This window comes from Apteryx mantelli, chromosome 22 (genome assembly GCF_036417845.1).
Source record: "Apteryx mantelli isolate bAptMan1 chromosome 22, bAptMan1.hap1, whole genome shotgun sequence".
Classification (NCBI taxonomy): domain Eukaryota; kingdom Metazoa; phylum Chordata; class Aves; order Apterygiformes; family Apterygidae; genus Apteryx; species Apteryx mantelli.
The window spans coordinates 11858884-11875604 of NC_089999.1; the positions used below are offsets into that span (position 1 = coordinate 11858884).

General features: G+C 53.0%; 1 protein-coding gene across 3 annotated transcripts in view; it reads right to left on the reverse strand.

Moving 5' to 3' along the window:
- Nucleotides 1-4110: 4110 nt before the first annotated feature.
- The window catches only part of TBX4 (T-box transcription factor 4), a 31254-nt gene continuing 18643 nt past the window's right edge, over nt 4111-16721 (reverse strand). For all 3 annotated transcript variants that reach the window (XM_067309721.1, XM_067309719.1, XM_067309720.1), the window contains exons 6-9: nt 10385-10537; nt 7532-7620; nt 6984-7225; nt 4111-6403 (exon numbers count right to left, since the gene is read on the reverse strand). In XM_067309721.1, coding sequence (XP_067165822.1) covers nt 5778-6403; nt 6984-7225; nt 7532-7620; nt 10385-10537 — 1110 coding nt within the window. In that variant the 3' untranslated portion in view covers nt 4111-5777. The remainder of the gene's footprint in view (nt 6404-6983; nt 7226-7531; nt 7621-10384; nt 10538-16721) is intronic.

Sequence of the window (16721 nt, forward strand, 5' to 3'; positions counted from 1 at the left end):
GCCAAAAAGGCGGCTTCCGACCCAAAAGCCGTAGGGCTTGCCTCGCCATCAGCAGCACTCGCAGCCGTAAGCTCTCTCCCAGAGGACAGTTCTTCTAGCAGGAGCCCTGAGGGGCTGCTGCTGCTCCCCCGTACCCAGGCCTGGTGTTTTCGGCACCCCCTGGGTATGGGGGTCCCGTGGGCAAACCCCGGCGCTGCAGAGCTCCCTGGTCGAGCGACAGCTTCTGCGGCATCGTGGGCTGCAAACGCGGACGTTGCTGCGGAGGCTGCTCCGCTTTGACGGGAATAATCAGCTATATAGAGACTGTGAGGCCACTGCCCAGCTCGTCTAGGTGGAAAGAAGAAATCCGGGTCTATGTCCCAGATCCGCACATGGACCAGCATCAGCAGGAGAGTGAGAGGATTCAGGACATCCAGCAACCTGCGCTTAATGCCGTAACTCTGGGAACTAGGTATTGTTTGGGGCACTTCCCGCTCTTATCTTCGTGCCCGGGAGGGGAAGGATGGCAGCAGCAGTCCCCACTCCTGGTGCTGCGTACATGGTGCTCGAGCTGCTCTGCACCGGGCTGCTGGCTCTGCCTCTCCAGCACTTCCGGACTCTAGTAGGACTTAGGAGTAGTGGTTTGCTAGCCCTGGCAAGAGGATGGTTTTGTGCATGCCCCAAGGGGGAGTTTGCATGTTTCTGGAGTTGCAGAAGGGTCTTGAGGTCTACAGTTTGCATCCGGAGGCCTCACTGTTGTTTTAGATGCTTTAACCTCTTGGCAAATCTAGCCCGTGGTTCTTCAATCCTCCTTCTCACCTTAATTTTACAGCTGGCTAGTCCTTTGCGATTTGAAACCACAAAGCAAAATTAAAATACTGGGTTCACCATGTCATTTGAAAAAGCCTCAAAAATAGTCAGAAAGGTATGTTTTCTGACTGTAACTGGACTAATGTTCCTCGCGACAGAAGGCAAGTACGTGCCTGAGCATCCTGGGGTTTGCCTGGCTGCTGTAACCTGCAAGCAGTCACAGCACAAAGCTCAGAGCGGATTAACCTCCCTAGCAGTCACCCAAATAGTTTCTCAATTGGGTTGGGCAGCCCCTGCCAAGTTTAATTTTAAACTTCAGTTTAGTTTAAAGCCAACACAGGCTGGTCTGTAGTCCGCAGCTCTGGTGTAAGCCATGGCTGTGAATCCTACCATGAAACGGCCATCTAAGTGCCAATGGCTACACTGACTTTTTTATAGACAGAGCCCAAGGGGCAGTTCTCACATGACAGTGTTTTCACATTAAAATATGGTTCATGTTGGACGGGGCTTTTTGCTTTTGTTGTACCGTTCCCAACATTTCCTTCTCTTTTATTTTTAATATTGATCCCGTACCTTGTGGAAAGGAAATCACTTCAAATCCTTGCTCTCGCCACCAGCAAGTCGTGGAGTCAGGATTTCCCGTATAACCTCAAGCATTGTCACGGCTCCAGCTATCAAAGCAATGAAAACCCTCAAATCACGTTGTAATCAGGCCGCCTCTTGTCACAGTAAAGTGAATGTACCGCCTTGGGGCAGGTCCTTAAATTAAAACATTGTCATTCTTTCTTGCCGTTCAAACACTACTGCAGAGACTTGATTGGCTAAGGAAGAGATGAATTTTTTCCTCCTGCTGGAATTTTTCACTATAACCATCCTCTGGGGACTTCTCATCTTCAAAAGAAACATTCTTTCTCTACAAGCTGCAAAAAGAATTATTTAATGACATCATAAATTAATAGAGAAGCACAATTTTTCCAAAATGTGGAGAGAGGAAAAAAAAAAACAGTGTTTGCCAAAAACACCCCAGCTCTTCCAGACTTAGGCCTCTCTTGAGTCTGTGAGCTGCCAATGATACCAAATTGAATGGTGGGGTTTTTGGCATGACTTAAATTTAGCTTGTTTAAATTTTGGCAAATATTACTATTACTCACATACTCAGCAAACTGATACAAATATTTGTTCTATTTAGAGTGAGGTCCAAACTCAGTGTTGGCATAAGTGCTGTTGGACTCAGTGGAGCTAAGCTTGCTTGCGCCAGTATTAAACTTGGACCGTTACCTTAAAGAAAAACAGAGTAAAAAAAAAATCCCCTAGCCTGTTAGGCACAGATTAGAATACATCAATGGAAAACAGACCTCATATGTATTCAAGTTTTCCTTGCCTGCTAATTTTTGCCTTAATGTGATTTGAAATGAACCTCGGTTTTCTGCACTTGGGTTGCTGTTCCCCGTTACGATCTAACAAGCAATCTAGTCAGAGCTGGGACTGAAAAACCCTTCATACCCACGAAGGTCTTTGCATTCTTGAGGAGTAAGAGCTGTTTAAACTGTAGTAAATCAAACCTGGAAGCAGTAAGCATACTTGGGCTAATTTACTGCTGTACAGGTTGTTGGGTCTTTTAATGATGTCCACGGTTTGCTCGTTCCGATTTGAAACACAAATAGACCATTAACTTCCTGCCCCAGAACGGTGAGTCCCAAACCCTGCAGAATACTTAGATCCTGCCGTGCTCTCTATTAGCAAGGCCCAGCAGCGAGGCAGCAGGCTGCCGGCCAGGCATCGCCGGTAGCGATGCTGGAGAGCTGGGTGCCGGGCGAGGAGTCTCGAAGCGGAGCCACCACGGCCAAACCCATCCAGATGGGACGCACAGAAGAACCAAGGTGGCCCTTGGGTGCCTCACCTGGGCAGAGCTGAGCGTCCCTCACGAACGCGCTCTTGGGATCGGATGCACAAACCAGGTTAGAGATTTTGCAATGAAAGGGGAAAAAAATACCCAATACACTTCTCGTCCCTCAACAAATGCAGCCACAACGCGCTGCAGGGACAGGATAGCTATGGATTCGTGCTCAGTTTGAATACGGTTTGTAAACTGAACGCTGTTTAAATGCTTTCCTAAATGTCAAGCAGAAGCGGGATCCAACTCACTTAACTTCAGCCATTTAGAAATCGGAAATCTAGTCTAAGCTACTGAGCTCGATTTCTCTGCGAGTGGAAAAAGCTCATCAGCAGAGAATGAGTCATCCCGCGTTAACCTAAACGTCTGGGATGAACTTCCCCTCTCTCTCCATTGACTGTAAAAGGAGTCGAGATGACCGGATTACCGTATAGCCAAATTCTGGACATTTATGTGCTAACTCAGCCTCTCACAATTGCGTTCTGGACTGACAAATGCCGTGTGCTATTTTAAAAAAGCACTAAAAGCGTGCCATTTGCCATGGGACTGTCCAGAGCACTCGCTTAGCTCCATGGCTAGCCCGGGCGCTGGGCGAACGTCCGAGAGCCGTGCCCGCCGTGGGCTCCTCCGCCTGCTCCGGTGCCTGCCAGGACTGGGGTTAACTGTGTGTCCACGTCTCCTCTGCACGGCTGCTGTTACGGGACGGCTGCTGGAGCAATTCTGACACGAGTTACTGCCTTCAATCAATCTGTAGCGCGGCGATCAACAGGCTGTATACCCCCAAAAATGGTTAAAAATGGAAGCAGCAACTATTCATAGAAAAGGATATTACTATTCTTTTAATTGTATTTGTAAAACAGGCAAAACATCTGGCCCAGCTTGTCGTTTGGACTCTGGGCTCAGGACGAAGCGGCAGCACTTGTCTCGTCCAGTGTCGATTCAGTGTCACTATGAGCAAAGACCTGAGCGTTTCACGTTAGGGTTCGTGGCACCCTTGGCCCTCCCCTGCCTTCCCCAACCCTTTAATTCCTCAGCTGTTACTTGTGCTTATAACTGAGCTGCACGTAAGTACAGCAGCATCATCTTGGCGCTTTCGTTAGGCCAGGGGCTGCTTTTGACTTAGCCCCGTAACGCTCTTTGTAGTCAGAGCAACTCACGTGTCAACCAAAGACCAGACAAAACCCCAAAACACTGCAAAAAAACCCCCCCAAACAACCCCAAATCCCTTAGCCTTGCAGTGGGCAGTTAAAACTTGCCCGTGTGGCGATGCTCTGGGGAACCGGTCAAGTGTGCACCTTGGTAGGTGGGGGATCGGTGCCAGGAGGGGACAGAGGACAGACGAGACCCCAGTGATGCACCAGGGAACAGGTTTATACTAATCACTGAAACGCACCCAGAGACAGTTTATAGTAGTAAAATGACTTTATGTTCTGATATGTAAAATAAAATGTCCATGCTATGTAACAAACATTTAAAAATTTCACACCACCTGTATCTAATGTGGTTTCTAATAAAGATTTATCTGTAGTATATATGATTTTTATCTAACCAATTCTTAGTTTTTACATCAAAGGTGTGTAATAAAAAAATCTTAAATAGATGTCTTTCAAAAAAAAAAAAACCCTTGCAACATTCATTTTTATTAAGTATTTCACTTGTAAAAAGCAAAGCTGAATTGGACACGTGGCCTGCATTTGTGATATATATATATATTTTTATATATATATATAATATATATATGTATATAAATAGCTATTCAGCATGCAAAAATTGTAGTGATTTCCAAAATCCGATTACAAAATCCACACCAGTCACACATACAGTCTGCTGAATGGGTGTATCGGGTCGTCCCGGCTGAAACACAACCTCCGCTCGAGCGGCCGCGGGGCGGCGTGATCGCGACCGGCTCCCCTCGCCCGAAGGGACCCGGCGGAGCGCGGACGGGCCCCTGGCTCCCGAGTCGCGATTCCAGGTTTGGGCCTTCGCCCGCGCGGGAAGGAGTCAGTTCGAGACACGGTAAACCGCAGTAGCAACGTATATACTGCTTACAGGTTTGTTTGTTTTTTAACCTGCTCAACCAGTATTTGTACACTGTAAAGTCTGACAGGTAACGGGAACTCTTGGCCCTCCCTTAATTAAGAAAATATTTCTCTGTGACTCCTTTACGCTGAAAACAATTCTTTCCGATTTAGCTGCAAAAAGAAAAAACAAAACTATAGCACAAACAGGCGCATCTCGGCCGAGCACGAAAGAAACCGAGGACCGGCAGATACAGAAAGAGCCTCTGGAAAGTATTAGCGACTTTTAAGCTTAGACTTCATAAATATATTGCAAAAAGCAAGTGTGGTTCGATCCATGGAGGCGCATCCGCCGCCGCCGGCTCCGTCCCCAGGGCTGCACTCAGCTGGCCGCAGGCGCCGTCGCTCCCGCTCCGAGCTCCCCGCCGCCCGTTTTGGGGCGAGAAGAGGCGTTTTTGCGGCGGGGCCGCCTCCAGCCGGGCGCCACCGGCTCTGCCCCGGCTCCGGCGCGGGGAGCGAGCGGCCGTTAGCGCCGCCGGAGCAGCCCTCGAGTGGGGCCGCGGGGCAGAGCGCTGCTTCCTTTGATTTCTTTTTTCTTTTTTTTTTAAAGGATTCTCCGACTCGGCGAACGGCACACGTACCGTAAAAGCGCAGCTCGCGCGTTTTTTTGTTTTTTTTTTCCCCAAATAACAGCCCGAATTTGCACACGGATGTCCAACATTTTAAACGAAAGGAAAGGGCTGGCGACTTTGCTTCCTAGCCGTGAAGACAGTCTGTACCGCGCGGGTAACGAAGGCGGGGGAGGATTAATTCGCTTTGGGGGGGGGGGGGAAGCGAGGAGGGGGGGGTCAGCACGAGACCGACGAACCCAGCCCGCGGGGGACCAGAGTCATTTGGGGCGGCACGCCGTCCCGGCTCGGCCGCGCAGGCCCCGTCCGTCCCCGTCCCCGTCCCCGCCGCCACCGCCGCCGCCGCCGCCGGCGGGCAGCGCCCACTCGTCTCGCCCAAGTGCAAGGTACCCACAGGTATGGACACGGACGCCGCGACCGCCCCGCGGCGGCGTGGCGGGGCCGGCGTCACCCGTCGGCCCAGGCGTCGGCGGCGCCCATGCCCGCGTGGTAGGGCAGCGCCGGCTCCCTGGCCAGGGAGAAGCTGGGCGAGTAGAGGAGCTCGCCGGCGGCGTTCAGGTGGGGCGAGGGCGCTTTCCGCTCGCAGCCGCCCCCGTGGCCCCGCTCCCGCGGGAAAGCCGGGCCCGGCAGCCGCTCCCGCCCCGGCGCCGGCGCCAGCTGGTTGTAGACGCCGAAGGGGCCGTTGGCCGGCGGCTGCGAGCCCTGCGCCCCGAGGGAGGGCAGCCGCGGCATCACGGTGGCGGCGGTGAAATGGGCCGGGAAGGGCTGGTAGGGGACAGTCTCCACCGCCTGGACGCCGTAGCCGGGGTAAGGCGCCACCGAAGTCCACATGTTGCAGCCGAGGGCCGGCGGCGGCGGCGGCGGCAGGTCGTCGACGGCCGGCACGGCGGCCATGTCGGCCCCGGCGCCCGAGTACATGCAGGCCTCGCGCGGCGGCACCTCGCCGCAGTAGCTGGGGCTCAGCATGGGCTGGTCGTAGGGGGGCGGCGAGCGGAAGTAGTGGTCGTCCCCCACCGAGGAGGAGGCCTCCAGGTAGGAGCGCTTGCAGGGCAGGTCCAGGTGCCGGGCGCTCTCTGCGGGGGCAAGAAAGAAGAAGACACCCCCCCAACCCCGGCAGCGGTCAGCAGCGGCCCGCCTCGACGGCCGACCGCGGCCCCTCTGCGGGTGAATCCGGGAATTCGCCTGCACATCCCTTAAACCATGCCCTGGGACCAGCCGACACCGGACTAAACGCCAGAGGCTGTAGCTACAGTTCGCCTAACCTTAAAGACCGGTTGCCCAGCGGACGAGGGTACCCGCAGCGAGCTACCAGGGTCACGCCGATCTGCGGGCACCACGGCAAGCGCCGACGGCTTCATGCTGGGGAAGCGTCTAACTAACTCCACTCGTATTAATGCCCTCAGAAACGCGTGTTCTGATTTTCACCTTTCTGGGGCCCTAACTCAGAGTCTGAATCCACCTTCCACGGGACAAGACGCAAGCAGGGTCAATATTTTCTCTTTATTGTTATTCCCACTAATAGCCGCCCACCAGCTCAGCTCCCGGGCCCTGAACCTCCGCAGCATCCGAGATCGAGGCCTGTGAGACCGACCCAGAACGAGCTGGAATTAACGGTAAATCAGCGATATTTGTCTCCCTGTAAACTCTCGTTACCTCTTCTCTTTAGGCAGTGATAGAAGAGCCCCGAATCCCTCTGTGCTGTGAAGGTGTTGAGCGGCAGGTCTTGCGTGTCCGAAGCGGCAAACTGCATGTGAGCCCCGTTCTCGTACTGGTAGTGCTGCAGGGTCTGGTGATTCCCGTGCAGCGGGTTCACGTCCGGCTTCGCCGCCAGCTGCCCGTGCGTGGACACCAGCCTCTGCCTCATGATGCTCTTGGAGATGACTGGATACTCTTTGCTGAAGGAGGCGAGAAAAAAAAAAAATCATTACCGGTTAGGCAGCAGTCAGCACGCACCGCAGGATGAAATGTTAGCCTGGTTCTCCCAGGGAATTTCCAGCCAAGGATATCCACATCCCTCCCCACGCAGGATGCAGCAACCCGGGAGTGGGTGACGATAGCCAGAGCATCACTGATTTTCAGGAGGCTTCTCAGAGCACTGAGCCTCCCGTCGCCCACAGGCACAAGCAGATTTGCTGCCCCTGCGCCAGGGACACCTCTAAACCCCCTCCACCGAAAGCCCGGCGCTGCCGCCGCCGCCGTACCTTTGCAGGCGAGCCACGCGCAGGTCGCTGTCGTCGCTGCCCCGGAAGCCCTTAGCGAAGGGGTTGTTCTCGATTTTCAGCTGCGTTATCTTTAAAAGAACGAAAGCGAGTGTAAGCTGTTTGAAAAAACACGGCGGGCCGGTGTGCGCAGCGGCAGGTCGGAGCCGAGAGGCGCTTTCACGTGCCACCGCCACCCCGGGAAAGGCAGAGCGCTGCGGCCCCGACCGCGTCTTCGACTCAAAGGGAGAAACGGAGCCGAGAAGTTTGGGGCCAGACCCAGCAGAGGCAGTCTTTAAAGCTGACAAAATTGCCCAATATGAACGAGGGCAGGAATGCAGATTTCCTGAAGTCTGGACCCAGCGGATCCAGCAGCCCCTGATTTAAAAGGAAAACGTTATTCGTGCCCATAGGAGAGAGCTGCTCTCCCTCATTTCAGCAGCAGTTTTACACATCTTTACATTCACAGTTCATTGACTTTTCCTCTGTGGAAAGAACCGCAGCCCCAATCCTGCTTTGCATTTAGGCAAGGGGGAGTTGCTGCCTTCTGAAAGACCTGCCTTTTCCCCCAAAAGCTACAGTCTGTTATAACAGTCAAAATACCTTAGAATTAACTTAGCATAGACTTAATTTTGACTGAGCTCAGCTTTTGTAATGGGAGTATGACAGATCTGCCATGTCATGAATGTTCTGTAAAAAAAACAAAAACCAATGATGTAGGCTGAAGTGAAAGTTCCATTAGAAAGAGCGGCTAGTTCACCTGTCTCATAGCCCGAGGGAACACAGGTTTCCCTTGCCAATCCTCTCCCTGCCTCCCTCCCTCTACACTGCACACACAGCCTGAAAGGCGGCAGGAGCACGGCGCTGCGCGGGGATGCCCGCTCCTCCCGCTGACGGGTATTTCTAATATCATTAGCTCCTTTCCCTTCCGTCTCCCTTCTCTCCCAGAAACACAGCAAAGCAATTCCTGCGACACAGTTTTCACAAAACAGCCCCCCCCCCCACCCCCACGCACTGCGTGGCTCCCTCTCAAGTGGTGGTAAGGCAAAAAATACCCCTATAATCTGGATAACAGCACCAGCACATTTGCGATCTTACAGTGAATTTGCACCCGTATGATGAGCCTTTGCTTGGTGGTGAAATCCCCAGTCCAAGGGCACCGGGGGACTTTCCGCACCGCAAGGTTTCAGTCTCTCCCGGTTGCCTCCCCAGGCTTATCCCGCCCAGGGGGAGTTTTGAGGAAAAAACCTGGGTTTTCTCGCAGATCTGTACTGAGGTTAGCCGGGATTATCCATTTCCCATTTCTGGGGGCCTCAGAGCCAGCCCTAAAACACAGAATCTCATTCTTTTGTTCAGAACGACTGCTGTTTGCAAGGATATTTCTTGCCAGCTGGATATTTCTGAGCTAAAAGTAGGCTGCTGTTTTATTCATTTAATTTTTTTAAGATGCCCAGCCTGGGTCTTTAATTGTTAACGCCTAAAAGAATAATTAACACCATTCTGTCACGTCTCTGAGGCTGGGATTTGCTCAGGCAGAGCAAATGCAAGGTCGATTCCTTGCAGGCTCTTTTCCCGAGACTTAGGGCTTGTTTGGCGCATTTACCCCAAACCAGCCCGCTGCAGGCGAGGGTGCGCTGCGCCCTGAGTCGCTCAGCCGCTGACGCCCGCCCGGGAACGTTCGTGTGTTGGTGGCCGTGGAAGTATTCAGTTTATGAAGCACTTTGGGCACCTTGGGGATGAAAGGCACCATTGACACGCGAGACAGGTTAAGTAGGTATTAAATAAGCTCCTTCGTGCTTTTTTGGTTAACCATGTTTGGGCAACTGGTCACTTTACACCGACAGCTACAACTTTTCAAGCAGGATTCACTCGCGTGGCCGAACAGGGCACTTCTTTTGCTTGTCTTCCCATAGCACACACAACCCTGCCGAGTCTTTTAACCGCCTCAGTAATCGCAAAACCTTGCAAGGCCCCTGTGTTCGGTGTACCAAAGGGCACACAGGCAGCCTGCTTGGGAGCAAAGGGGCTCGCCGGATTACTGGGGAGGAAGAACTTCACGGACGTGCCTGTTTCTGCCATTATTTTCCTAGGAACGCGTAAGGAAAGGGCTGATACGGTAACGCATCGCAGCTTGCACGCTCGGTGGTGCAGCAGCGCTCCGGAAACGCTAGTTCCCTCCGCGCTTCTACTGAAGAATCCGGATGCACTTTAAGAAAGACATCGCAGGTAAGCACAGCGCAGCACCACCGGCACGCTGCGCAGGCTGCAGCCCGCCGCCCGGCCCCCCCTTGCCCCGGGCAAAACCAAACCCTACAACATGCAGGTATCTCTGACACATACCCAAAGCGCAGAACCAAGTGTTTTATACATCCCCCAAAAGCAAACGCAGACACTCCAATCCCTCCATCCGGCGCATCTAGCCGCAGAGCAGGCTCTAGCTGCGCTTGTGACTCCGTCCCCCCCCCCCCCCGTGTTGCCCTACGTACACAGGCACCACAACTGCTTTTTACGGTGGATTTATGAGCCAGTCTTGCTAGTCATTACTCGATTTGCTTGCTGCTTGGAACGACACCTTAGGAGTTTATAGGCACGCCGATAGCTCAGGCCCCGCTCGCGTGCGGCTCGCCAGAACAGCAGCACCCAGCGCTTTCCCACGCGCGGCCTCGGCGGCGTCTTCGGGCTTGCACGAGGGCTGCCGGGCTGGGACGGACCCTCGCCCACACCCCCTGGCCAAAAAAAAAACCATCCGCCCCATCGAAACGCGGTGCTCGCAACCGCGTTGCCCCGCGCGCTCTCGAAGGCGGCGGGGACGGAGACAGGGACGGCAGAGCGCCTTCGCCCGCGGAGCCCCCCTACCTTGTGGTTCTGGTAGGACGTCACCGAGATGAAGGACGTCTCCGGGAAGACGTGGGTGCAGAAGGCCGTGTTCTTGGAGCCGAACGCGTTGTTCTCGTCCGCCTTCACGATGTGCAGCCGCGGCTGGTATTTGTGCATTGAATTCAGAATGATCTGCAAAACAATGGATGCTGCAAGTGAGAAAGCCGAGTTGAAAAAAGAAAGAAGGGAAAGACTCAGCTGTTGGATCGAGTTTGCTAACGGGACGTGCGAGCACGCTGCCGTGGTGCTGCCAAGCTTTAGCTTTGCTTTCGAATTAGGAAAAAAAATACATTCTATAAATGCATATGAATCAGGACAGAAAAGCTATCTGCCGTTTAGGGGCCAGCTGTTACACTGAACTTTAAGCTTTTCTAGTCAACTCTCACTTTCTTACTGCTATTGGACAGAGGCAGTCTAGGGGGGGGGGAAAAAAAATAATCATAAACTCTTTTTTTTTTTCCCCCAGCTCATGTTGACGCTGCACAAGACATAATTCACCAGCAGACTGGTCCATAAAGATTCCTAATAAATACTGTACTGAGCTGAAAATTACAGAGTTTAGCAGAAGCAAAAAAATCATGGAAACCACAGGAAAAAGAAAAAAGAAAGAAAGGTATTTTTCTTTTATCTGCTGGTCAAAGAAAGCTACCAAAGAGCAGGTTTTCTCCTGCTGGAAGAGGGCCCAGCGCGGACAGTCCGGGCCCCCAGCAGCACTGCTGCATCAGCTCATGCCGGTCGTGGGTTTAGCCATTTTTAAATGGGAATTATTACAAACGAGGAGACTTTTGCTCTGTGCTCAGGAAAACGCTCCCCTTGCTCCAGCCGCTGCCGTGGGCTGTGTGTCCCAAACCCCTTCATCTGGCCGCGCTGCCCACGGTAGCTGGCTGCATCATATACCGCTTAAATGCAGTTTTTATTGTTGACGTTTTCCAGACGACCCTCCCTGCTCCCCAAGAGAGAGAACGAGGAATTTTTGGCATTTTATCAGCTTTGCACCACGTCTGTCGGCCACTTGGCCACTGCTGAGCTGCAGGGAACGGGTCTGAGCGGGTCGGCTCGGGCTTTGGGTCGTAGCCGTTTCCGTGCTTTCACGTATCACGTATCACAGGGGGGGGGGGGATCTTTGTAAGATCCCTCGCGCCAACGCAGATATTCGCCGCCGGATGAAAACGCAGAGCACGGAGGCTAATGGGACTCAGCCTGTGGCCAGGGATGGGGATGGGGATGGGGAGCGGCTTTCCGCAGGCACAGGACGGCCGCGCGGGAGAGAAACCCGCCACGCGGGCGACGAAGAAGGTGGAGGCCAAAGCGGAGAATCGCCGCCGTGCTAGCGAGGCCGCAGAGCTCCGCCGGCCCCGCGTGAGCCCCGCCTGCAACTCTCCCCTTTGCTTTTGCTTTTTGCGGCTCCCATTCCCCACGGCCAAAGCTTTACACGCTTGGAAAAAACCCTCCCTCCTTGCATTTGTTTTAAATGTTGTGTATTCGGAAATCCTATAAATAACAACAACAAAAAAAGAAAACATCAAAAAACCTTAGCGGCCTGTGCAAAGTCCGGTGCCAAAAATCCAGACTAAATAGTTTTAAAGGCTGCTGTGGAAAATTGTTCAGTGTGATTGGCTACAAATACACAAAACAAATGTAAATTCCACTCCAGTGACGTGCAGCAGTGGAAATGTTAACTTGAAGAACTGTGTCAGAAATTGCAACTATTTTAACTGACGGGACAGAGCACAACTGCTGCCCGCGATGTTCGTGCAGGATGTGGCTCAGCAGAGCACCTAGAGACTGACCGCGCCGCAGAACCGGGATTTTCAGCAACAGCAGCCCATTAAACAGAATAGAAGCTCACTTAAGAGCTCGCAACCTCAATTTCCCCAAAGATGACACCAAAATAGTAATTTTCTATTTTCCCTTGCTTATCTTTTTCACTGTGAGGGCATCGGAGCTTAATTTCCAGTGTCAAACATTGCCACATGCATTTGGAAACTACGTTTTCAGACCAAACTTTAGAAAATTTGGACCATTAGCTACTAAAAACCAAATGGTGTTCTGCCTTGGCTTGCTGCTGAAAACTGATATATTGCTTAATGGTATATTGGTTAGAGTGGAATTGATATAATAAAGGACAAGGATACAAAATTAGTAAGAAAAATTGAAAACTGGTGCTCCTTAGCCAGGATTGGGACATACAGCTCTAGCAGCTGAAACCTCTCTGCGACGAGCTGAGCTTTTCCATTAGGCTATGAAGACACAGCTCAGCTTGCATGAGATGTGCCCATATGGAGGAGCCTAATAAATACAAAATATATATATTTTTTGTATTAAAAAAAACCCCAAAGGTAAATCAAGTAGATAGATATTCCAACCAGGTTCCTCAAATTAGATGGCTGAATCCATATTTAGAAACTCGATACTGGGCTGACGTCGCGGCGCGTGGGAACGCCAGCTCCACCACGGCGGCACCGCCTCGGCCTGGAAAACACAGCGGCTTTCGCAAAACGAAATGTCTGATTTAAAAAAAAAAAAAAAACAACCAAACAAAACTGGACGGTCGCTCTTACACGTAGCCTGAGCTGCGCTGCCGCTGGGGAGCGAGGAGCCGGGGCGCCCTCGGCGCGCGGCCGCCCGGGCGCGTGCCCAGCCATCGCTGCTCCTTCGGCCGCCTCGCTCCTCCGCGCTCATCGCACCGCTGGCAGCAGCTGGGACTTGACATGTAATAGAGCTCGGCTGCTTTTCGTTTTTTTCTTTTGGCATTCCCCAGTCAGCAACAAATGTCAAAAAAAAAAAAAAAAAAAAAACAGTGTCATTTGCTCCTTCCATTTAATTTTGCTTAGGAAAACATATTCCTTCAGCATGCAGCCTCGCACGCCGCTGAGCAATATGTCAGCTGCGGGCTCCGAAGACATTTGCCGGTTTGCAGGATTGGGCCCCACGGGCCGCGGCGCCCTTGGGTAGGGGACCGCGTCGCATTGCTGCAACGCAAGCTTGCCTCGCAATCACTGTAAAAATGTATTTACTTTCATATGAAATTCGGGGAGTTGATTTAAGAGAGCTCACTGTTTCTCCAAGGTATCATATGTCATATGATGCAGTGGTTGCTACGGCAACCACCCTTTTTATATTGAATAGTAAATGGCTATGAAAAAGCCACATAATTTTATGGTTGCTCCCAGGGGATCACATAACTAATATAAAATATCTCATTTTAATATATATTCTCTGCGTCTGTCTTCCTTCCTTCTATTCTTTGCAAACCCAGAAAGCCTTTGCGCTCGGGAGGGACCCGCTCCCGAGCCGGACGGAGCACGCCGGGCCGCGGCGCTGGGGATCACCGCCCCAAAGCAAGGCCCGAGGAGTCCCGCGCCGCGGTGCAAAAAAGGGCGCCGCAACCAAAGCGCGATCTGAAATGCAGCCGCAGAGCCCTCCCCGACACAAGGGGGGAAAAAAGGGCCCTGCGTCTGCACCGACTCTGGCCTTTCCCAAAGGCTGGTACCTTGGGAAGTGCCCCATCCTGGCCGGGTGTCAGGGACGATCCAGATCCGCCTGCATTGGAGCGGGCCGAGGAAACGGGGACGGGGACGGGACACTCGCCCGGGGCCGGGCTCGGCTCGTCCCCGCCGCGGCAGGCGCCGCAGGGTGCTGGGAGCAGGCGGAAAACGCAGCAGCGAGGAGCAAATCCCCAACAGGCGGCTGCGCTGCGAAAGCCTCGGCGATGACTCTTCTGCCACTGCCACGGCGAATCTCCGTTAACATTCACCACCTCCAATGGGGTCAGTTGTCCAGGACCTAACTCTTTAGCAGGAAAAATTCAGGAACTCCACAGTTGAGCACAGGCTTCATCCAGTTATCCTGCTCGGGATAAACCAGCCGTCCATAGGGAAAGGCGGGCGCAAAGCAAAGCGTTCCTCCTGGCGCTTTACACCATGGGAAGGAAAGGAAGGCTGGAAAACCCCGGAAAAGCTTCAACGTGAGCGCAGACAAACCGTTCCTTACGACAGGGCCGAAGCTGTGATTTTTTTTTTCTTTATTTCTTTTTCTTTTCCTCTCTTCTCCGTCCTTTTTCACCTAACGCCAGTTGAAATCCGTGCTGGAATCACTGCGGCCACGCTTCGCCCGACGGCACCGGCGGGAGCAAAAGGCCCTTCTGCAAGCCGCCCCCTTTTACCTGCTCCTCGTGCAGGCCAGCTTCCCATTTAAGACTGCAGGAAGACTTCAGGATCTGCCTCTAGTTAGACTTTTAAGAAAAATCACTGCATTTGACTCATATAAACCAGTAACATCAAAAACATTTAGCAGAAGGGATGTGAATCCTCTTTTCAACCAGGAACGGCACTCCGCAGCGGCGTCCGGCTCCACTCCGCTCCTACAGGAGCAAGGCAGACCATGCAAAGCTTCTTGTTGGGCTTTATAACTTATTTGTGCATCGCTATTTGCCTGATCAGCTGTAATACACTGCCTAAAATGGATGGTTTAAACAAACAAACTTTGCATGATATTCTGTTGGCAGAGGAAGACTTAGCGATCTCCCCCAAAAAACTGGCGGGGGTGTTCAACCTTAGGGCCAGACAAAAGCTTTTTCACATTTAAAGCAGACTGAGGAAAAGCCAGTTATGAAAAAACACTGTGCGGTTGAAGAAAACGTGGGCTGAGACTAAGGATGTTGAGCTTTTCTCCTGCTCAAGCCTCCGACAGCGAGCGAGGACAAGCCAGCTGCGGCAAGGGAATCTGCGCCTTCTTGCAGGGGCCCTGAATTTGGGAAAATCCTCGCACTGCACCCGCCGGGCTGGCGTAACCTCTAGGAAACCGCCTGGCCGCAAGGCATAAAACAAACAAATAATAAAAAAAAAAAGCTAAATAAAACGAAGGGGTTTATAAGATTAATAGGACATTAACTTAATTAACTTGCTTGAGTGCGCCTGCCAAGCAGAGACAGAAAAGGGCTAAAATCAGATTAACAGAAAAATAAGAGGGCAACCCCAAGACTAGGGAAAAAAATAGAGTCTTTCAGTGACAGTCAAATAAAACCAAGAGAGCAATTAATAAACATGGGGGGAAGTAACAAAACTCATCGACATTAAAGAGTAAAGCCGGTAAACAGCAGATTTGGGTCAAGAAAAGCAGGAATAATGCTTAAAATGCTATCACAAGCGATGGACAGCTCTAACAGGAGCCTTAAGCTTCAGTAGGCGGCACCTCAGAAAGCAGAACTGCACGTTTTTGGAGCAGAAGCAGGGCGCCGCGGGAGTCAAGACAACCCGGGCGGCCGAGGAGCGGGGTACGGACCAGGCGCGCCGCAGAGCCACGCCGGGCCCCTCGGCACCGGCCGCCGCCGGGAGCTACGGGACGTCTCTGCTATTCCTCGTCACCGTCGGCCACGCGTTGCCTTTTTTTCCCGTAAGAATATTTTTACGCATTCCGTAGAAAGCAAATGATTTCCAGCTGATGTGGCCCCCGGCGAGGGCTGCCCGGAACCCTGCGGCGACTCCCGCGCGCTCTCCGAAGTGGGGCCGCGGGCGCCGGCAGCGGGGACCGGAGTGAGCCCGGGAGCGGGACACCGTTTCCTTGCAGACGTGCCCGGTTTGGGGAGCGAAGGCTGGTTCGGCAGGGGCTTCCCCAGCGCTGCAGCCGAGCGTCAGCACTTGGCGGCACCGGAAAAAAAACACGTTTGTAAAACGAACATGCGAGCGCGCTCCCCCGCTGCCCGCATGTCCCCTGATGGTGGTGCCCGTGGTCGTTCCCATGCTGCTGGGTGGATGGATGGACGGACGGATGGACACCTGCCGCCTCGCTGTCTGCATACGCCAGGCTGCTGAGGAAAGGGCAATGCCGCTCGTGAGCGTTTATCGCTATGGAAATACTTGTCAGGACTCTCTCGATAGGAAGAAACGGGAGTATCACGTCGTCCTTCCGAACGGAGATGCCCTTTTTTGTGCATTTAACCACAGTCGATACTATCTATTAACACTTGATACATCCCGGCTCATTTTTCACCTGGAAAACACAGGGAGCTGCTTCACGAGCAGAAGACGCCGGGAATTCAGGAGAGATGTGCCACTCTCGCGCAGCGTGGTGACATCTGGGGTTTGGGGGCACCTCCGCCTCCCTAAGAGAGCGCGTCTGCAAGGAGCAACCGGCTGCGCCGGCAGCGCTGCGGCACGCGCCAGCCTCCGGACACCGCCGGAACCCAGCGACGCGCCCGGGCTGCCTATCCATGTGCCCAGCGGTTCGGAAATGCATGAGTCAAGGTTTTGCTCCCAGCTCCGGCGGCTCACGGTGCTGCCTTCGGGTTCCCCAGGCCGGAGAGGGGAAGCGAGGC